The following is a 20,774-nucleotide window of genomic DNA, read 5'->3' as shown; positions in this document are numbered from 1 at the left end:
TTTACTTTCTATTAAATTAGGAGATCAACCAAATCCAGCACCAGCAGGGCAGGTAGATTACACCAAGGCATGGGAAGAATACTATAAAAAAATGGGTACGTCTTACTTTGCATGTGATTTAAAATGGAATGTTTTATGATTTTGCATATAAAAGAATACTTTTCATATGCAGTTTGAAAAGAAAAGAATAGATAGGGAAGACATTGATTAATACTCAAGCTTTATATTATATGTATCATTTTCAGTCTGTTGACCAAGGATGATGAGATGGCATTTTATGAATGCTTATATTTAGTTGGGAAATCTGCATTCCATGGTCTTGTATTTGCACTCAACATCTATTAGCATGAAATGAGGGGTCTAGAGATGGTGTCACCAGTGTCACTGTTTTACATGGAGACCAGAATAAGACCTGTTTGGTGGCACCCAGCAATCTTTGTCCTTATAAAAAGCCATTGTTTTTAACCTACCTTCAGTGCTTAGAAGCAACTAATTGGCAGGAAGGAATCATTTGAGTGCATTTCTAGCAAGCAGCATGCTTCCAAATCTACCTTGTCTATGGTTCATCATGTACCCACGGTCATCCACAGATGGGTCATGTGGGTGCCCATGCCGCTCCTTGTCTGCAAATGCTATGTTAAATCTAGTTACAAGGCTAATTCTAGTTACCCCACATTTCATGCTAATAGATGTTGAATCCATAATACTATTGCAGATGTTCCCACTAGGTGAAATAGTGTATATTCCTTTTTGAGAGTAGGCAGGGTCCAGCAGAAGAGTTCTAGTGGTTGGGGGCAGCAGAATTCAGCAGTTCTGGAACACCTTCTGGGGACAGTTTTCAGGCAGCACAGAAGGGTGCAGAAAGAAGGAGAGGTGAAAAGTTCTGTTGTGACCACCAGCACAATATGGGTTGCAACCCAGCAATCCTAAATCTTTGAAGCAGAATAGTCTGATATTTCTGCAGTTGAGAAAGTTCGTTAATTAATACTGTAGGAAGTAAGATATCTTGTGTTACTTCTGTTGAGAAACTGCCCACCAAAATCACAGTAACTGTGGCTACAAACCATAGATGGAACTTGCAGTTGGCTACAATAATAATCTTACAGGTTGCTGTTTAACTCCATGTGTTGCTGTGTCAAATCTTCTTAGGGGTGAAATGCATTGATCCAGAATCAAAGATCCAGCTGGCCACAAGTGAAAAGTTTATTTTTGGGATAGCACAGATGACTTCAGGATCTCAGCGTGACTTTTGACAGAGATAGAGGGGGGGTAGTCATCACGCTGCGGTAGAAAAGCAGAAGTTCCTCATACTGATGCATTGTCATCTTTTGCTCTAAGTTCTGTTCAGGATAGCCAATGCCAAAATGTGGACTTCTAGGGGTCTTGCATTAATAGATGTGAGAATAATACAGTTTCAGGAAATATATTCCTGATTTTAACAATTCTGCCCTTCTTCAAACCAGATGAGGGAGAGCTAAATCATTAGACTTTCCACAGCTTTACATACTAAAGAGATTGTACATATTTTCAACTTCTGTGACTTTTTGTATCTTGGAACTAATGGATATATAGCCTCTTAATTCTATGCAACAGCATATTTGAAACTACAGTACTGACAAACGTGTTCTTTTCAGAAGTTCAGGTTGATGTTGTCATAGTGCATATTTTAATAAAATAAGCTTGCACTTATGACTGGAAATGGGACATTGTATTTATGGATAAACATCATTTAAATAATTGTATCCTACCTTTTCTCCAAAGACCTCAGTGCTTGGCAAAAGATTACCAGAAATTTTCCACTATCTGAACCAGCTCAATACAGCCTGGTACAATCAGTTTGCCAAGTAGCCACAAGTGACAGAATTCAGTGCAGGCAATTGACCAAACTAGGCAAGTAGGGAATGCTGGAAATATGAAAACTATACATCTAAGATCAGCCTTTAAAAATTTTTTTTAAGTTTTAAAAATATGGAGAATAGTTACTTAACAAGCTTTTTTTCAGTGCTGCTACAGTAGTTTCAGAAATGGAATCAACAGTAGACATTTTGCATTTTTTGCCTTGATAAATGCCTTGCCATAATAACTTAAAGAGTGGTAGAAGGCATTGTTAAAAATGTACACATGTATGAACCAGGTAGGATGCAGTGGCTTAGTGGTTATGATGTCAGTTTTGATGATTGTAAGGTTGGCAGTTCAAGGCCCAAGTGCTGCATGATGAGATGGACTCCTGTCACTAGTCTCAGCTTCTGCCAACCCAGCAGTTTGAAAGCATGCAAATGCAAGTACAGTGCGCCTGCGTCATACGTGGGTTTGCGCATACGCAAGGGGCAGCGCACCCCATTCACTTGAATGGGACACGCGCCCACCACCGCCACATACACAAGCCCCATTCAAGTGAATGGGGCTCAAGCGTAGGCATTTTATTTTATGGTTTACGTGGGGGGGGGGTGTGAAACAGATCCCCCGTGTAAGACAAGGGCGCACTGTAGATAGAAAAGTACCACTTCAGTGGCCAGCTAACAATGTTCAGTACAGTCTTGTTGGCCAAATGACCACTTGAGCTGTCTTCGGACAACACTGGCTCTTTGGCTTTCTAACAGAGATGTGCACCACCACTCCCTACAGTCTACACATTTATGTCAAGGAAAAACCCTTACCTTTTTTATGGACCAAGTAGAAGTATTCTGTTTATCTTCAGTGTGGTTGGGGTTGACACCTTTATAACACTGGTTTTTTTTTTCTTCATTGCTAGGTATATGACTTGCCATTGTTTATGAATTCATATTGCATGTTCATGTAGCATAGAGAATCTGTGTGGTGTAGTGGATAAAATTTGAGCCATAAATTAGTAATCTTAGGTTCCAAACAAGGCCTGTACATCCAGGTTTGGTTGCTATCTTACAATCTAACCTACTTCACATAATTTGTAGTAAGGATAATAGGATAACTCTGTTTGATCCTAAATTCTTTGGAGATTAGGCAGGATAGAAATGCATTGTTTAAAAATTTCTTAAGATTTCTTTTACTACCATGGATTCAGAATTCATTGCTATGACAAATGAGGTTGTGTTGATTTAAAAGGAACTTTTTAGTGCACAGTATTTCTTTGACAATATAGGCGCTCTGCAGACGGGCCCTTTAGCACGTCCTGGCGACGTGCTAGGTTTGCCTCGGGGCGGCGTGTGCACACGCCCCACAACCCTAGCATGTAGTGATGATGTCATCGCTGCGCGGCGCCGTATACACGGCATGCATAGCAATGACGTCACTGCTGCACGCCATCCAGATGGACTCGCGCAGCAGTGATGTGTTTGCGCCGTCGCAGGCAGTTTGCAGCGGCGCTAAAAGGAACCACTTTTCAGTGCTCCTTTTATTTCCGTGTAGCCGCGCCGCACAATTTGGTTGCTGTGGCGTGGCTGCACGGAAAAGAGAGGCAGCTCCTGGCGGTCTGTATCCCGCCATACTGACTTGTACACAGTGTCAGTCCTTTAAAGTTATTGCCCCATATGTACCTTATGATTGATGTAATTTTGCTTTCTTCGTAACGGCAGTGGTTTCCTTACTTTGTTTAATGTGCATTATATGCTTAAAAAGCTTTAAATTGTGCAGTTTAAAATGTACAAAATTAATCAGTAGTGGTCACATTGAACTGATAGTATTTTTGACTCCTTTCTTTCTGCCCTCATTATTCTGGTTGCTGATGCATCAGTCACTGCAATACAAAGGTCACTAGGAATGCTTAAACATGGTTTGACAGGATGTGTGTTTAATTTTTGAAGTAATCTTGGCAGAAGTGCTCATAGCGATAGCAAGTACATTTTTATACCGCTTATCAGTGCACTTAAGCACTCCCTAAGCAGTTTACAAATTGTAAGCTAATTGCCCCCAACAAGCTGGGTACTCATTTTAGCAACCTCAGAAGGATGAAAGCCTGAGTCGAGCTTGAGCCCTTTCGCTGGTATTGAACTCGCAACCGTATGGTTTGTGAGTGAGTGGCTGCAGTACAGGCATTTTAAACACTGCACCACCAGGGCTCTTCTGTAAAAATTGCCTTCGTAGTCTATAATTCAGGGTTCTCTTAAAAACCATGCATAGTTAATGTACATTCCTGAACAGATGAGATAAATCTTTCAAAGTCATATGCATGAGGGAAGGGGTTGGGTTATACAGTGGTACCCCGGGATACGAAAGCACCGCGTTACGAAATTTCCGGGATACGAAAAAATTCTATAGGAAAAAACTGTTCCGGGTTACGTGGTTTTTTTTTCGGCTTACGAAAAAAAAATTTGGTGCTTTTCGGCGCTTTTTCGCACCAAATCGCGGCTTCCAGCGCTAGCGCCTATGGCTTTTTCGGCTTGTGAAAGATTTCGGGTTACGAAGGGCGCCGCGGAACGGATTATTTTCGTAACCCGGGGTACCACTGTACGGTCTAATTCATATGATTTGCATACCACAGAATAGTACCACAGGTATAGCACAGCTCTATTTCCAAACTTAGCCACAGATGCACTTGAGGAAGAGGAATGGGACTCTATAATATAGACACCCTACAAATGCTGAATTCAAATACAGGCATATGATGCCAGGCAGTAATCTTGGATTTAAGTTAAAAACAAAATGTACAAGAAAATTTAAACTTCGATTTAATATCTCTTCTTTGTACTGAGCGTCTAAACAGCAAAGAACTCTTCCACTGTATTCTTGTCTGTAATTTTGGTGTACCTAGGAGCTGTTTTTACATTAAAATGTGGGGGGTTTTTCAGGTCAACAAGGGCAGCCACAAGATTATTCAAAAGCTTGGGAGGAATATTACAAGAAGCAAGGTAATGTTTGTTAGAAATGAGATTATTTTGAGCTTCTTTTGTCCCTTTTTTGGCACCAGAGTTGTGTAATCTATATTCTTTTTAGGTCAGGCAGTTCCAGCTCCAGCCGGAGCCCCACCAGCCGGTCAGCCAGATTATAGTGCAGCGTGGGCTGAATACTATAGACAGCAGGCAGCCTATTATGCCCAGACAAGTCCACAAGGAATGCCACAACATCCTCCAGCACCACAGGTATAACAATCTTGAATAACATGGCTGAGATTTTTTTTTTTCTTATTTTGTGGGCTTTTTGTTTTTTTGGTTTCTGCATGTCTCCCACTTTGATATCTTTCTGGAGTATGCATTATTTTTCCTGGCAATGGGTAGTTATTAAATGAATTCATGCTCTGTTAACTGGAGTTCTGTCTTTTCTTTGCATACATTCAGTGCTTTTGATCTAAAAATTTCTCCTCCCAGGGTTTTTGAAAGCCATGCAGGAAGCCACCACCATTACATTAACAACATTTTCTTTCTTAAAGGCTTCACTCCTGAGTTAGCGCAATTTTAAAAAGATTTTCTTTAACTTTTTGTGTATTTCTTATGTATTTCTTCGCACAGGGCCAATAATAAGAAGTGGACAATACAGTATTTGCTTCATTATGTGGGGGAAAAAAACCTTTGTTAAATGTGTGGATGCAGACGCCTTGATGAAGATCATAATTTTTGTTTGGTTAAAATAGTGTTTTTGAAAATGTACAAAATATCTATCACTTCTGATAGGAGGTAATATTTCTGTGTAGAAATGGAAATTGGTTTGTTTTTAGTACATTAGTATAGATGTACACATTCCAGCAAATGTATTTGCAACTATTATGTGGTCAATGCTTTGTGATATAAATGTACTTTTTCAATGTATACTTGATCACTTTTAAATGCCTGTTTTGTGCTTTACAATAAATAATATGAAACCTCCTGTGTCGGTAAGTTGGATATGTGGGTACTCAGAGAATGCAAGGATTTGTTAGTAATGCTGTACATGTACACAAATAAGACTTTTTTCCCCCTTGGAAGTTTGGGCTTGACATTGATATTCTCCCCTTGCAGAATAGTTATAGAAGGATCTCTTTTGTTACTGTATTTTTCTGTTTAGCATCTTGGTCTTCTCTTTCTATTTGATTAAAAAATTGCATGTATGTGAAGGCGTTTCTTGACATACTTTACTGCACTAACAGTTGCAATTTCTTTTTTTTTATTCATGACCACTGTCTCAGACCCATACAGCTGCTGTAGTTAACATTTGTTTTTATACATGATTTCATTCTTAAGTATATTTTTCAGGCACGTTACTAAACTCAGTTTACTGTAGAAGGCAAAATGTGCTAAGCAATCAGTTTGCAGCACTTTGCTTCAAAATTCAGTGTAGTAAGGATGATATGTTTTATAGTTACCAAAACTGCATTTGTCTTAGGAACATGTTTTCAGAGTGTGGGAGTGCTTAACAGAAAAACGTCTTGCAGATGAGGTCTTTTTAAATGCTGAAGACTAGTCAATGAGTGGTATTTTGCAAAATCTCCGTAATCCATTTAACTTCTAATAATCCATACTGAAAATTGATATTCTGATAAAATCCACTGTTTGCTTTTTTGCATATCTTAGATTACATGCAATACAGTCTGTCTTGCCATTGTCTGTTGAAGTGCAGGTTTGATCCAGCCAGTATAGAACTAGCTCTGTAGGGGTGAGGAGGACTGTGCTGTGTATCATCCTTGATTGTTCCTTCAAGGAGCATTGCACTGTAAGTACATCAGAATGACAAAATGATGAACTGCAACAGTATCTTTTTGTCAATGTTCCACATAATGCAAATGCCATACCTGTGTGAATATTATGTTGGAATAAAATACAGTGCTCATATCTTAGAAAATCATAATTGCTTCTTAATTCAGAAACCTAGATATGCATAAATATCTGTTTGTATGAGCTTTATGGGTAAGTATTCCTTGAGACATTTAGCTTTAGCTAAAGAAATTGTCATTTGCCTAAGAAACATTATTCGTTAGGAGTTCGGAAATGAGATACCACGAGATACAAACTTGTGCATTGCTAAAGTTTAAAATGCTTGTGAGGTGCAGGTTGTTTTGTGTTCGGTTGTCTGCATATGTTTGGTGATACAGGTATATGTTAATTTTATAAACCTTTATTAGCCTTTGGAAAATGATTTTGTTGTTTTGGAGTATACTCTTAGGGTGGCTGCAAGAGAAGAAAAAAGAGGTCTAAAATAAAGTAGTTTTACTGCACAGATAACTAGAAATGCATTTTGTTGTACTGTAGAATCAGGAGGGAATTATTTTATCCCAATTTAGGTTAGGATTTAAATTTTGAAAGGAAAAAAAGCCCTGCTAGGAAGTTATTAAATATATGTAGTGTAGGCTTTGAAGTCTCTAGATCAAATATTTTGCATGATTAGTTTGTAGTTTATTGGAGAATGGTGTACTTACTAACTAAACAGAACAAAAATTCACCAGATTCTTTATCATTCACCAAATGGAGGCTGTTGATTTTGATTCATTTAAAGTATAAAATCTTTATTAATTGCAAACAGTGCAATTATTTATACTTCACAGTGCCTTCCCAGACCTTCCACCTTAGGTTCTGCTGCAAAAAGCACAGGTAAGCACAACCTAAGGAAGTGTATAAATACATATTTCAGTATATTAATGTTGTCCCTGTGAGATTTTTTCTGTGCTTGTGTATTCAAAAGCAATCTGCTAATACCGTTCCCCAAATGTATTCTGCTATTCATGGTTTCATTCCAGTGGAAAGTCTGAAACAATTACTGACATTTCTGGGTAAATGTGTATCTTTATTTTTAAAAGATAAGTGGATTGCTGCAGTAATTTTTGAGTAAGTCATTTTTACTATTTTTCCCTCAATAGCCTGAGTTGTTACATATGAATATAAAATATTTTTTCAAGATACAGGAACTATTGGTCAGAACTTCAACAGCCTTCAAAAATGTTTTTATAATGTTAAAGGATGTTATACCCATTACTACTTATTCAAGCATACTGTATGTTTCTCTTAATCCCAAGCAAGTTTAAGGTATACACCATTTAAACATAAATTAATCTAGTTTGCTTGTTTTATAAAGAGGAAAATTAGACTTGAATTTTACAGAATAGTTTAGAAAGCATGTATGCCAGTGAAATGTTAACAGTTGGCAAATATTTCTTTTTTATAGCTATCTCCTTCCTACCTTGCTATTTCAGCTGAACTGCTGTATATTTTTGCCAGTTTAAATGTTTTGTATATGGCTTATCTAGATAGTTTAACTGGTGCAGTTTTTCAGTTTAAGTAAAGAATACAATGCTGAGGCAGTATCATCAGTTTTTTGTTCATCACTTAATAAAATGCTTTGGTTTTATCAAGTCCTGCTTTTATCTGCATCAAAGAAAAATATTCAAAAACCCTGCCTTCATTTTCACACACAGTGCTGAAGATGCTGCAAGCACCAAATCATAGCTCATAAAATCAGGTCCTGAGATAGTTACTTCCAATAAAGAGGATTCCTTTGAGTGTATGGCCATGGTGAGCCGATGAGCATGGACCATAGAAGGGCTCCATGTAGAAGGTAAAATTGGCAAAACAATACCGATTTTAAATGTATCCCATACTTAATGGTGTAGGGTATAATTTGCCTGTTTTAATCGCTTCTCATTCTTTAAAGTGCTATTTGCCTGACCATAAATGTTCCATAATTTGTTATGTGGTAATACTACAAACCATCTATCAATTTGCACTTTGCTAAATAGTCAAGCATAGATATGTTTTGCATTTTCACAACTAAATTAATAGTTGTACTTGAATTCCCTCAAGACACTTCATTTTTTGTTGTAGTTTGACATGTCAGTTTGCATTTTTATAGAACAACTAGGTATGTGCAGACTAGCTTTATCTTGGTTAGATTGTTTCACCATTTTACAATAAAAAACTATTTGCTCCAGTTTCAATATATGTAGCTTAAACAGAAAGTAACTTTAAGGAGAAAGGATGTAATAAAAATGGTTGGCATAGGCGATGATAGAAGATTTGCTTTACTATTTTTGTATTTCATTTAAAGTTTGCTGATGGACCTATAGGCATCTTCTTGCCCTAAGAGTAGTTCTACTGTTTGGTTTGTCTCGTTTCTTTTAGAAATGTTAGGTTGGATCAATAGGTTCCAACACTGGGATCCAGTCCATAGGCGGTTATTTTATCGTTGAGCAGTTCATGTGCTATAGCAGGGGGGAAATGTAGCATTCTAACAAAACAGAGTAATGAATGTTTTAAAAAGTATCTTGATTTCATCTGATAGTACCATCTCCAGACCATCCTTCAGTATGTATTCTTGTTTAAGATATGCTTTTCTAGTTTAAAAAAAGCAGTCTTTATCTAGATTTATTTGTGTAAATCACCCTTTAGTGATCTTAATTGCTAGGTAGGCTGCATCGTTCACTAATCCTTTTTCCTGAAAAAAAAAAAAGAGACTTGCCAGCTGCTAGGAAATCTTTATTTTTGTAAACTAAAAGGTAGAGCTGTTCCCTTTTCTTTGTGTACTAGCAGTTCATAAACCATAACATTAGGTCCTACAGAATTCATAATGTAGATATACATGTTCTACTGGTAGTACCCTATAAAACTTTGTGTTTATGCAACCGTTATCTTATATGCATGCAAGATGCATTTTCGTCCTGAGATAGTGTTCTCTACAGAAACTACCCGTGTTAAAAAAAAGAAGACTGTCTTTTAAAGGCAACTGTGATGGGAAGTATCTTAGGGAGATGCAGCTTGGACGTGAGGTAAATCAAATGCTTTACAGTATGTTGTGTTGAGCTTGCGATATTGACATTGTCTGTACTCATGAATTACCCATTAATTGTAATGATTTTGTATGAGTTCTCAATAAATGTAAACTAATGAATATCAGTTGTCTTTTTTTATACGTATACATATACTCTGTTCTTCTGCATTTGAAGTGTTCAGTGGTAAAATGTAGAAATGAAGAAAAGTACCCAGCCTTAGGAACTGAGCATATTTATTAACCTTCCAATTAATTCAGGATACAAACAGTTAATTTGATACAATTATGTTCAAAGAGAAACAGTTATCTCCTGAATAAATGTAATGTTAAACCAAAATCAAATGGAAGATTCTACAAACTTATCACATATCTCTTCAGTCTGAGTTTCCAGTGCATATTTCCGCCTGTATTGGAGTTTACCTGATTGTGTCTATTACAAAAAAATATAGCTGTAACAGTTGTTTGCTTTAGAAATGGCTGTGTGAGGGGGTATGAATCACACATGTATCATTTAGTTGTAAATAATGTGGTGAGATGATTCTATAGATAAATTATACAAGATGAGATGCAACATTCAAAATCCATCCACTATAACGCTAATATCTTCAATATGAATGATACAAATATGGTCAGTATTTCAAGTTAGATGCTTGACAGTGTATACTGTCTAATAAAAAATAAATGCAAATGTTTGATTTCAAATAACTTCAGCTTAACAACTGTATATTTTGTAGTTACATAAATCTGCTTTCAAGCCTTTATAAACTTGATGTAAATCTTGATGCAATTTTATTAAAACAGAAGAAAAGAAAAAGATTGCATTAAACAGAGCCTAATGTAAGCCACTACATGACCTTTTGGTTTCTTAAAGGTTTAGCCAAGAATACATATTACATAAACCTTTATGGAGAATGAATGGATTACCGTAGCTCTAGAAATACTGTTTAAACTTTGCTTTTTCATATCACTTTGGCCTAATTTACCAAACTGAAATTAAATTCTCAATAGTAGACTGTTTATTAAGCAACCAATTCTACACTTTGATCACTTTTCACAACATTGGTATATATACTCCATGATGGAAAGTTGCTGGAACTAAATGCCAAACTTTTGTGTGAACAGCTTCATAGAAAATCCCTGGCACTTGAAGTACTGCAGTGGCATAAGCCATCAGCCACACTTGTGCTTGTGTGTGTAGATTAAGCCACTGTGTGCTAAATAAAATGCTTCTGTTGCCAATTTTCAGTCTGAAACCAAGAAATTCAGGCAGTTGGGTATCTTATTTGAGGAATGATAGACAACTTCTTGTTGGCCCCGCCACAGAAGAAAGAGATGAATGCAGTAAATTTAGAGAAGGAAGGCTCCAGAAAAAGCATACTTTAATAGTCATCAGCTGAAGAGAAGAGAAGAGAAAGAAGTTAAGAAAAGATCAGCAGAATGTGCAATAAGAATGAAGATCTGAAAGCCCCTTATGCTAACTCTTACTTTCAATAGTGAGAATGCATGTGCTAGCTGCTGTTCCTCTGCTGTTCACTGCTTTACACATATATTCCCCTTCATCTTCTGGGAAAGTTTCTGGTAAGTATAGGCAGTAGGTTTCTCCCCTCTCAATATACTGGTAGTCCTCACAATCCTGCAGCATTTCCCCTTCAAACCACCATGTAACTTCTGGCTTTGGTTCTCCAGTTATTTTCACAGTAAACCTCACGGGTTCACTATCCACAACAGACAAATTTTTAAGAGGCTTCTTGAACCACGGAGCACCTGACCGTGCTTGTTGTTCTTCATCTTCATATACCGAGCCATTGACAATGCTCCCCTCCTCGTCGTCTTCCTCTTCTTTTTTCTGCATTTAAAATAGAAATTGTGAAGGAAAAGGCAATGTTTGCATATCAGATGGAGTGATTCTGTACCTGCAGTACTAAGAGTCTGTGCATATATAATACTACACTTTCGTCAATACTTTTTCACTTTATCAGCAGGCTTAGCCTATATTCCATTACTAGAGAGGTAATTTTTGCATGCTAGGTCAATAGGTCTACTCTAATTGGAACTAGGAATTAGATCTTGACCATTTGTGGGAATGATGAAGACCAGATGTTAAACTGCTGCTACCAGAAATACTTACCATTGTTGCTGCTGGAAATTGGGGTTACTAACATCTGGAGGGCTGCACAATTCCCACACCTGATTTAGACTAGTATTCTAGTAATCATTTGATAATTTTTCAGATGTGGAGCAGTCTTAAGTATGGGTGTTTTAAGCAAATTCCTTGGGAAGCAACAAATTATGTAAATCTTATATATAAAATATGGTGGGAGGCAGCCAATGCTTGTAGGTTTACAATCAAAATATGACCCTATACTGTCCCCTCATGCAAATATGAGGCTGCTGTTAAACTGAATTAATTTCCTGTTCTAATGAACAGCAGTTAGATGTGAAGGACTGTTGGCTACTATGAACCAGTGAAGTGGCAACATGAAAATTAAGTTAAAATGAACTTGTTAGTTTAAGATTATTCAGGAAAACAAGACAGATAGTGGCCCAGTTCTTATAGGATTCCACTTGAGTTACATGGAATGTAAACTTGCCTAAGAAATTCCTATGAAATGCATGGGGTTGCCACAAGTCAAGGGGGGAATTGGAGATATAATATTGAACGTGGATATTTTAATGTATTGTGAGAAGCTTTGATTGTCTCATCACAGAAAAGCGGGATAAAAATAAATTAAGTCAACCAGCAACATGAAGGCATATACACATAAAACTTTGAAGATCCAGTCTTATACAATAGTTCAGTGATAGAAATCCAAGACAGATCACTGACTTTCTCCTTGCCTGTCTACGTGCCGTTGAAACACTTCTGTTCTCTTCCTGAGGGAGGTGGTCATAAGTGTCTTCTCAAGTTGGACAAAAACCCATTTGGCAAAAGGCATGATTTTACAACTCCCTTGGGAAGGCGAATGGAAAAGCTATGGCAGCATGTGGAGAGGAAAGCAGAAAGCCGCTTCTCTGCTACTTCGTTGGGGCTTTCTTTTGTCATGCAGTAAGGCACTTAGTAATGGGTTCAAACTTACCCAGTGAGGAAACTAGGTGGTAAAAGACCACCTGCCATTTTTCAGTTTAACAAACCAGAGGAAATAAGAAAAAAATGAGAACTATGCATGCTTCCCTGAAAAGGCTGATAAGCAAAATTTACTTCTTACTCTGCAACAGGTTCATAACTTTTTCAGTGATACACTTTCTACATGTGCGGCATCTTGGGCAAAAAAACCTGCCAGTCATTCCTACCAGTGAATGGACCAATGTAGCCACACCAAAGGGAACATTAAAAGGGTGTGTGTGTGTGTGTGTGTGTAATAAGGATTAGGACCCTGTCCACATACAGTTGCGCATCACAAGGACCGGCACTTTTTACAGAAGGTAGCTTCATGCATGTTAAATCTTACCACATAACAAGTAAGAAAAACTCAGTGCTCTTAAGGCCAGTAGCCTCTAATACCTTTTGCAATGCTGCATCAATTTCTTTCTGCTCAAATTGCATGCGTAACAATTTTTGTTCTTCAATTCTCCTTTGTTCTTCCTCTTCCCTTGCCTTTGCCATTTGTTCAAACCGAGCTTTCATGTCGACCTTGTGTGTAAAAGGAGCTTCAGATTTTGTGGCTGGCTTCACATCTACTTCATCTTCCTGTGGGAAATTGTTAAAAATGAGGGAGATGGATTTTATAAAAATACATTTATCAAAATAGGACTGCAAGGAAGAATTGCAAGTGACTACCAGCTGTCTTGTCTTTAAAAGGAGTTGGATAACAGCAGTTTACAAGTACATGGTGGGGGGGAAGAACATCACTTGCCATACCTATCCCCCAGCATTACTAAAGTGCTGGCAAATTATTGTAGAACTGCCTCTTTTGGAGAAAGCAGTGAAGTGACCAAAAGTCAGGGAAATACCTTTGAGATGCAACTGCAAGAGGACAGTCTGCTCTTAAGCAGTTGCAGTACAAAGCTGAAAGGATACAAATATGGAGGCACACCTTATATTTGACTGATTTTGCAAAACATTCAAAATCATAAACATAATTAAAAGCATCCTGAATATGACAGCATTTTATCATGGAGAATTTATCTTCACACAACTGAATGACCTGAGTTTGGACAAGTTTCTGTTCATGTGAAGTTGCAAACATTAATGGGTCACAAATTATGGCTAGATACATGGAACTGTGTTAATGACAGAAAAGCAAGAGGGAGACAAATATGAGTTTAAGCCAGGGGCAGTATTATGTATGGTAGGTACAGATAATGCATGGTGAACCCCAGCCCAATCCCTACCTACTGGAAAGCAGCTGCTGCAATCAATTGAGGTCTGTTACCCCATCACTCAAGGAGCAGTTGACTGTCATTTCTGCCACTCCCATGAGCCATGTGATGTGATATACAGAAGCAGAACATCTGTCGCAATGGCGCCTTGCATCAGATATTTCTAGCGCAAAGTGAGGGGAACATCAGTCAGATGCTTCTTGAACAACAGGGAAACAAGGCATCTACTGATTGCATTGGCTGCTGACTGTTAAGTGAAGACTTCCATAGGCCCTACATAGCTCTAAACTAGAGCCTAGATAGGGGTCATGCATAAATAACACTCAGAGTGTAACTTGGTTATACATTTGTAACTGGCAGAGGAATCTGACCATATTTTTCATAGAGACCTCTATTTCAACAAAAGGAAATCACCGTTTTAAAATTAACAAAAAGTTATCTCATTCATCATTGTTTAAAGATTATTGTGTCCAGTTCTGGGCACCACAATTTAAAAAGGATGTGGAGAAACGAGCATGTCCAAAGGAGAGTGATTAAAATGGTGAAGGGTCTGGAAGCCATGCCCTATGAGGAACGACTTAGGGAGCTGGGGATGTTTAGCCTGGAGAAGAGAAGGTTAAGAGGTGATATGATAGCCCTGTTTAAATATTGAAGGGATGTCATATTGAGGAGGGAGCAAGCTTGTTTTCTGCTGCTCCAGAGAACAGGCCCGGAACAATGGATGCAAGCTAAAGAAAAGAGATTCTGCCTCAACATTAGGAAGAACTTCCTGACAGTTAGGGCTGTTCGACAGTGGAAAGCACTCCCTCGGAGGGTGATAGAGTCTCCTTCCTTGGAGGTCTTTAAACAGAGGCTGGATGGCCATCTGTCACGGATGCTTTGATTTGGATTTCCTGCATGGCAGGGGGTTGGACTGGATGGCCCTAGTGGTCTCTTCCAACTCTATGATTCTATGATTTATGCTTTGATCTGGATTTCCTGCATGGCAGGGGGTTGGACTGGATGGCCCTAGTGGTCTCTTCCAACTCTATGATTCTATGATTCTATGCTTTGATCTGGATTTCCTGCATGGCAGGGGGTTGGACTGGATGGCCCTTGCGGTCTCTTTCAACTCTTATTCTATGATTCTATGATTAATTGCAGTGGAATGTTCAAAGATTAGTTGCAGTGCATTTCCACTTAACAGTCTGCCTCTGGCAATGTTCTTTGAAACTTATGTCTTTCCAAAAATAATTGCATTTCAGTGTTTGTAGTTTTAGAACATTAAATAAAATATTTAATGCATTTTTAAACTTTGGTCATATTTTGAATCACAGTCAAGGAAATCTACAAAGGTTGGCCTGGGAAAGTCAGGGAAATGGAAAATACAACTGGTGGCAAGCCTGAATATCCTCTGTCATAATTTATAGAATCCTAGAGGTAGACCACAAGGGTCATCCAGTCCAACTCCCTGTAATGCAGGGATCAATACACAATCAAAATTCTCCTGACAGATGACCACTCACCCTCTGCTTTAAAACCTCCAAAGGAGAAGACTCCACTACACTCTGATGTAGCATCTTCCACTGTCAAACAGAAAGTTCTTCCTAATGTTGAGGTGGAGGAGCCCTGTGAATGTGGAAAAACCACCAATAAAAAAGCCCTATTCTTTTAACCTAAGATAGCACCTCTCTAGGAATCTCCAGGTCCTCCAGTGCAACTCTATGGTCAACATCTGCCAGAAGTTGATCATAAAATCATGCTAGAGAAGGGTTTTCTCTAGTAACGTCTAGGTTCTCCAGCACAACTCTGTCAGCTACTGGCAGAATTGCACTGGAGGACCCAGAGATTCCTAGAGAGAACATATTAATCAAATCCACAAATAATCAAATCCATAAAAGTCAAAGCCACAAATGTGGAGGGCCAACTATACATGTTCTATATATTTGGAGGGAATCTACTTTTGTTCTGTCTGGTGTTTATCACTTGTGCATCATATCTAGTCAGCTTTTCCTCATATCCAGCAATGACAGCTTGCTGCCACCTTGAAAATAAGCCAGTCTATGTACTTTTTATTCAGTCCCACACTGCTCTTACCTACTATACCAAAGCCCATACATATGCTTCCACGCTCTACACTGTAACTCTAATTAGGACCAGCTTGTCCTGCTTCACATTTTACTTCTTGTTTTTCCTACCACCATGCCAGGTCTGCTAGCTCTTCCTTTTTGCCAAGATCCCATTTCAAAAGGTGTTCATTTGTTCATTAGAAAGTCAGGGCCTTCATTTGTACTTTTAAAGCTAAGCTATCAGAAAAGTCACCAAAAACCATATTGGTTATATAGCTCAGAATATGCTGCCATAGCAGGTCCTGAGAGGATTCGAGGATCTCACAGGATTCCCACATACCTATGTCTGGAGTTGATTTGCAAGATATTCATGTAACTATTCTGCATAGAAGCCAAATTTTAAAGAAAGCAGCAAACTTAATATGTTTCAGATGTAAACAAGCATTAGCTGCATGCAACATCTAGTTGCCCCAGAGTACTTCTCCATCAAAAGAGCTATTTGGTCCAGTTAGTGAGATTCTGAGGAATATCTCAGTGTAGAATCAGAATCCTAATTTGCTAAGATATGGAAGTATGTTTATTTATTTCATTTTATATGCCTACAGTTGTATTGTCACTCTTTTCCCATGGGTCAACTGCATTCTGTAGTAACATCTAAGTCTGGTAACCATAAGGGAAATTTCAAATACTTGTAATGACTACAATTCATTATCACAATGCCATAGGATCCAGTTGTGGTGAAGTAATTAACCATGTGGAAATACAGATTCATACCAACTATGCTTCAGTGCAATCTCCGTCAGGTAGTGGCTATACATACACTTCTAGAATCCAGTACATAATAATCACACAGTCATTAAAAAAACCTGGAAATTGCATGCAATATGTTGTTTTTCAGCAACATACTGCTGAAAAATTAAGTAACTGCAATTTTGCTCTCGGCATTACAAAAATATCAACATACCTCTTGAAACTTCTCTGCTTCCCTTTCTTTTATTTCCTGATCCATAGCTCTCCTCCTTGCTCTCTCTTCTTCAATTTTTTTCTGTATTTCTTCTTCAGACAACTGCCCAATTTTTTCAAACTTTTTCTTCAAATTCTTGGCTTGAATTGAACCACTTCTTTTCAATCGTATTAGCTCTTCATATTCTCTGCTAAGTTCAAAGGTTTCACACTCCTCTTCCTCCTGTTAAAAAAATATGCCAATGATATTGGTAGTTGAACAATTTCTGCACTACCTGCTTCTATGTATGTTTCTTATTAAGAAACTGTTAACAATGCTAAGATCCATTAAGTTCAACATGGACATTCACTTGAGTGCATTTGCAACATCTTGGCTCTTTATGTAATCCACTCCTAGCTGTGACTTCAATCCTGAGTTGTCCCTCTATGAGCAAAGAAGTGATACTAAGATTTGTTCATGGGAATTTAGGATTTATGGCCAGAATCAATATGTTATTCAAGGTGCATCCCATTATTGCTTCTAGACAGAATCAGCAAAAAGCCAAAGAACAACAAAAACCAGCCACCAAGAAACCCTACAAACCTACTTTGGAGGGCTGGGAAACACTTGCAAAGAAGGGTGAGGGGGTCGCTGATTCTGAGCTTTAATTGGATCCTGGCCCAGGACAGTCCTTTTCAGATTAATAATACTCTTATCACCCAAGAAACAAGTGAGGAGGGCAATTTAAGTAACAATCAGACCTCTCCCATTTCTTGTCTGAGCTGTTCAAATTCTTGCTTTTCCATTTCCAGTTTTTGTTTGCGTTCTTCTTCTGTGCGTCGCTTTTCTTCTTCCATTTTTTGCCTCAGTAATTCTTCAAAGTTGATTTCCAGTTTTCCAGGTGTGAGAGATTCTTGGGACACAGTTTTTGACATAGGCGAAAGCTCATCTTCTAGGCCCTGTTAGAAACAATTTATTGCCTCACTAGTTATAGGTTCAACACAAGTTATCAGCCATCATTAAATTATAATTTAGATAACTGAAGTGACTGAAATCTATAATTTCCTAGAAAATTATATAGATTAACTTGCAGTCTCATGCACAACTATGTTTAATGATAGTTGTGATACAGTTGCTTTATAAACTAGGGCTCCGGTGAGAAACACTGCAGAAAATATGGAAAATCATTGCTGGAATCCTGTTGGTGAGAAACTCCAGAGACACCTGCATACATCCTGCATACAAACTAAGAGGTATTCAATCCAGAAGGATGATGAAATGCAGCTAGATGCTCTCTGAGTGCCCCCCACTAGTCACTAAATAATCACTAGGACATGCTCTGGCAACTGCGCGTGGGGTGCATGGGGCGGCGCGTCCCATTTGAATGAATTGGACATGAGCATGCGCGTTATTTGGCTTACGCAGGGTAGTGGTGTCCGGAACGGATCCTCCACGTAAGCCAAGGGCACACTGTATTGCTCTATAGTAATAAATGAGAGTGCATATTGGCCAACTGTCAGAAATCTTTAGCTCTAGGTATATGAAACCTTGACACCCAACAGTTGTATCGAATACCATGGGGACACTGGTCATATGCACCTCAGAGATGGAGAAATATATTTGGGGGAGGAGGACTGACTAATTAATCATCATCATCATCATCATCATCATCATCATCATCATCCCACCCTTTTCCCAAAACTGGGACTCAGCGCAGCTTACAAGATTAACAACAGTGTAATTAAACTTTCTGTAGCCTGCAGTGCCATCTTCAGACAGTAGGTGCCAGAACTTTCCTATCTAGGAAGGTGGGCTTGGAAGAATGATTTCTCCACAAAGCTGCTCCACAAAATTCTTCAGACTATTCAGAAGGAGACAGAAATGCTGCCTGATAAAAGAAGATGGACAGTAAGCCTGAACAAGTGCAGGGTGAAGCAAAAGTCCAGGAAAAAAGGGGGAAAAGTGAGGCAGGAGAAGAGATCAGATGAAAAGTAGGAGAGTACTATGTTGGTGTTGGGATTATGGGTTTCTAATTTATGCAAAGTTGTTACAAATAAACAAATTATCTTACTCTGTAAAACCAGTCATTTTACCCCCTGCCAGCCTCACTTGAAGAGCCAGCATGGTATAGTGGTTTGAGTGATGGACTAGGACTCTGGGAGACCAGGATTCTCCACTTGGCCATAGAAACTCGCTGGGTGACCTTGGGCAAGTCACACTCTCTCAGTCTTAACGGGAAGCCATGGCAAATCAATGATTATGCTATGCTATTGGGAGATGTAATTCAGCAACATCTTGAAGGCTGAATTTCACCCACCCCTAATGTACTGTCCAGTACAGCCATGTGAAAAACAGACATCAGAGTAACTGCTATATTACTTACCATGTTTTTTCTGGCTTCAGCAAATGCCTTTTTCTCCTCTTCTATGCGTCTTCTGGCTTCTTCCTCTGTCCTTCTTTTTTCTTCTTCTTGCCTCTGTCTTTCTAATTCCTCAAAGGTAAGTATCAGTTTTCCAGGACTGAATTCCTTGATAGAATTTTCAGATTCATTATCATCTTCCTCATTTATCTTTGGGGGAGGGGGGGACAAATTGGAAAAAAAAAGCTTTTAGATGAACATTAATGTCGCTGCTAACACTGAAATATGAAAATTAGGAAGAAAGGACTTCAGTATTTAAAAATATAACACATGCAGAACTTATTTGAATCGTGGTGCTGGAGAAGAGTTTTACAGATGCTACAAAGAATGAATCAATCCTAGAAGAGATGAAGCTTGAGCTCTTATTAGAAATGATGATGACTAAATTGAGGCTGTTGTACGTTGGAAATATCATGAGACAATATGGCCCGTTACAAACGGGCACAATAGCACGGACTCAGTCCGTACTAGGATTAGAAAGGGGCGTCTCTTCCAGACGCCCCTAACCCTAGTACGGACAGAGTCCGTACGAAATGGCGGCGACCGTTCCACACGGCCACCACCATCTTGACGTAGTGGACGCGCTGTGTCCACACATCACGTCCCAGAAATGACGCCGCGAGTGCGCACTTCAGCACTTGCGGCATCTCTTCCGGGGTGCAGGAAGGAGCGCGATTTTCGCGCTCCTTCTTTGCAGCGTCCGGGAAACGCGCCATTTGGCTGCTGCGGTTCCCAGACATTGTAACCGGCGGCGGCAGCAGCAGCCATCTGTAACCCACCAATGATTCATTTGGAAAAGACAATAATGTTTGGTAAAGTGGAAGGCAGAAGGAAAAGAGGGATTTCAGGTGGATTGATTCAATCAAGAAAGCCGAGGCCCCGAGTTTGGAAGAGTTAAGCGGGGCAGTTGATGGCTGGGGAATTGGGAGCATTTAAAAGCCCACCCCTCATCAGTTTCAAAAAGCCTGACGGCACAATAATGTTTAAACCTGCTGCTGAAAGAAGAGCAGGGATATACTTAAACATGTAGGCAACATTTGTATTCTTGGGTTTTTACATTTGCTGAAGCCAAAGCAAAAGGATCAATGGCCCGAAGCACACGGGCAAAAAGCACCGGCTTTGGGCTGCATTGGGGACAGGGCATGCAGATGACGCACGTCCCAAAAGCAGCTGGAAGCTGTGTTGAGAGCATGCCCAGCCAGGAAAAAGCTGGCCCAAAAAGGAGCAGCAAAGAGCCACTTCTTCCACCATCTCGTTTGGAATCGCCAGGGTGGTGGGCCGGAGCCAGAGGCTGCTCCAAGCTGATGGTCTGCTTCACCCCCAAATTACAAAAATGTGTTAGATTGAGACTTTGCTATCCAGAATGTTCCTTGTCCATGGAATGCTTTTGATCTGTTAGAAA

General features: G+C 39.0%; 2 protein-coding genes across 20 annotated transcripts in view; one reads left to right on the top strand and one right to left on the bottom strand.

Moving 5' to 3' along the window:
* FUBP1 (far upstream element binding protein 1) overlaps positions 1–9,762 on the top strand; it is a 36,430-nt gene extending 26,668 nt beyond the window's left edge. For 2 of the 8 annotated variants that reach the window (XM_042465979.1, XM_042465974.1), the window contains 4 exons: positions 21–95; positions 4,764–4,823; positions 4,909–5,054; positions 7,427–9,762. In XM_042465979.1, coding sequence (XP_042321913.1) covers positions 21–95; positions 4,764–4,823; positions 4,909–5,054; positions 7,427–7,534 — 389 coding nt within the window. In that variant the 3' untranslated portion in view covers positions 7,535–9,762. Of the gene's footprint in view, positions 1–20; positions 96–4,763; positions 4,824–4,908; positions 5,055–5,420 lie in introns of all 8 variants that reach the window. The other 6 variants (XM_042465981.1, XM_042465976.1, XR_006103778.1 and 3 more) reach the window with 5 other exon arrangements.
* A 778-nt stretch (positions 9,763–10,540) lies between these two features.
* The window catches only part of NEXN (nexilin F-actin binding protein), a 44,563-nt gene continuing 34,329 nt past the window's right edge, over positions 10,541–20,774 (bottom strand). For 10 of the 12 annotated variants that reach the window (XM_042465985.1, XM_042465982.1, XM_042465991.1 and 7 more), the window contains 6 exons: positions 19,337–19,522; positions 17,715–17,912; positions 16,975–17,196; positions 13,145–13,330; positions 11,128–11,488; positions 10,541–11,035 (listed from right to left, as the gene is read on the bottom strand). In XM_042465985.1, the coding sequence (XP_042321919.1) occupies positions 11,022–11,035; positions 11,128–11,488; positions 13,145–13,330; positions 16,975–17,196; positions 17,715–17,912; positions 19,337–19,522 (1,167 nt within the window). In that variant the 3' untranslated portion in view covers positions 10,541–11,021. Of the gene's footprint in view, positions 11,036–11,116; positions 11,489–13,144; positions 13,331–16,974; positions 17,197–17,714; positions 17,913–19,336; positions 19,523–20,774 lie in introns of those variants that run through there. The other 2 variants (XM_042465986.1, XM_042465994.1) reach the window with 1 other exon arrangement.

Source organism: Sceloporus undulatus, chromosome 4, assembly GCF_019175285.1.
Source record: "Sceloporus undulatus isolate JIND9_A2432 ecotype Alabama chromosome 4, SceUnd_v1.1, whole genome shotgun sequence".
NCBI lineage: Eukaryota > Metazoa > Chordata > Lepidosauria > Squamata > Phrynosomatidae > Sceloporus > Sceloporus undulatus.
Note: the sequence above shows the minus strand (reverse complement) of the source record. Positions and strands in the feature narration are given on the sequence as shown.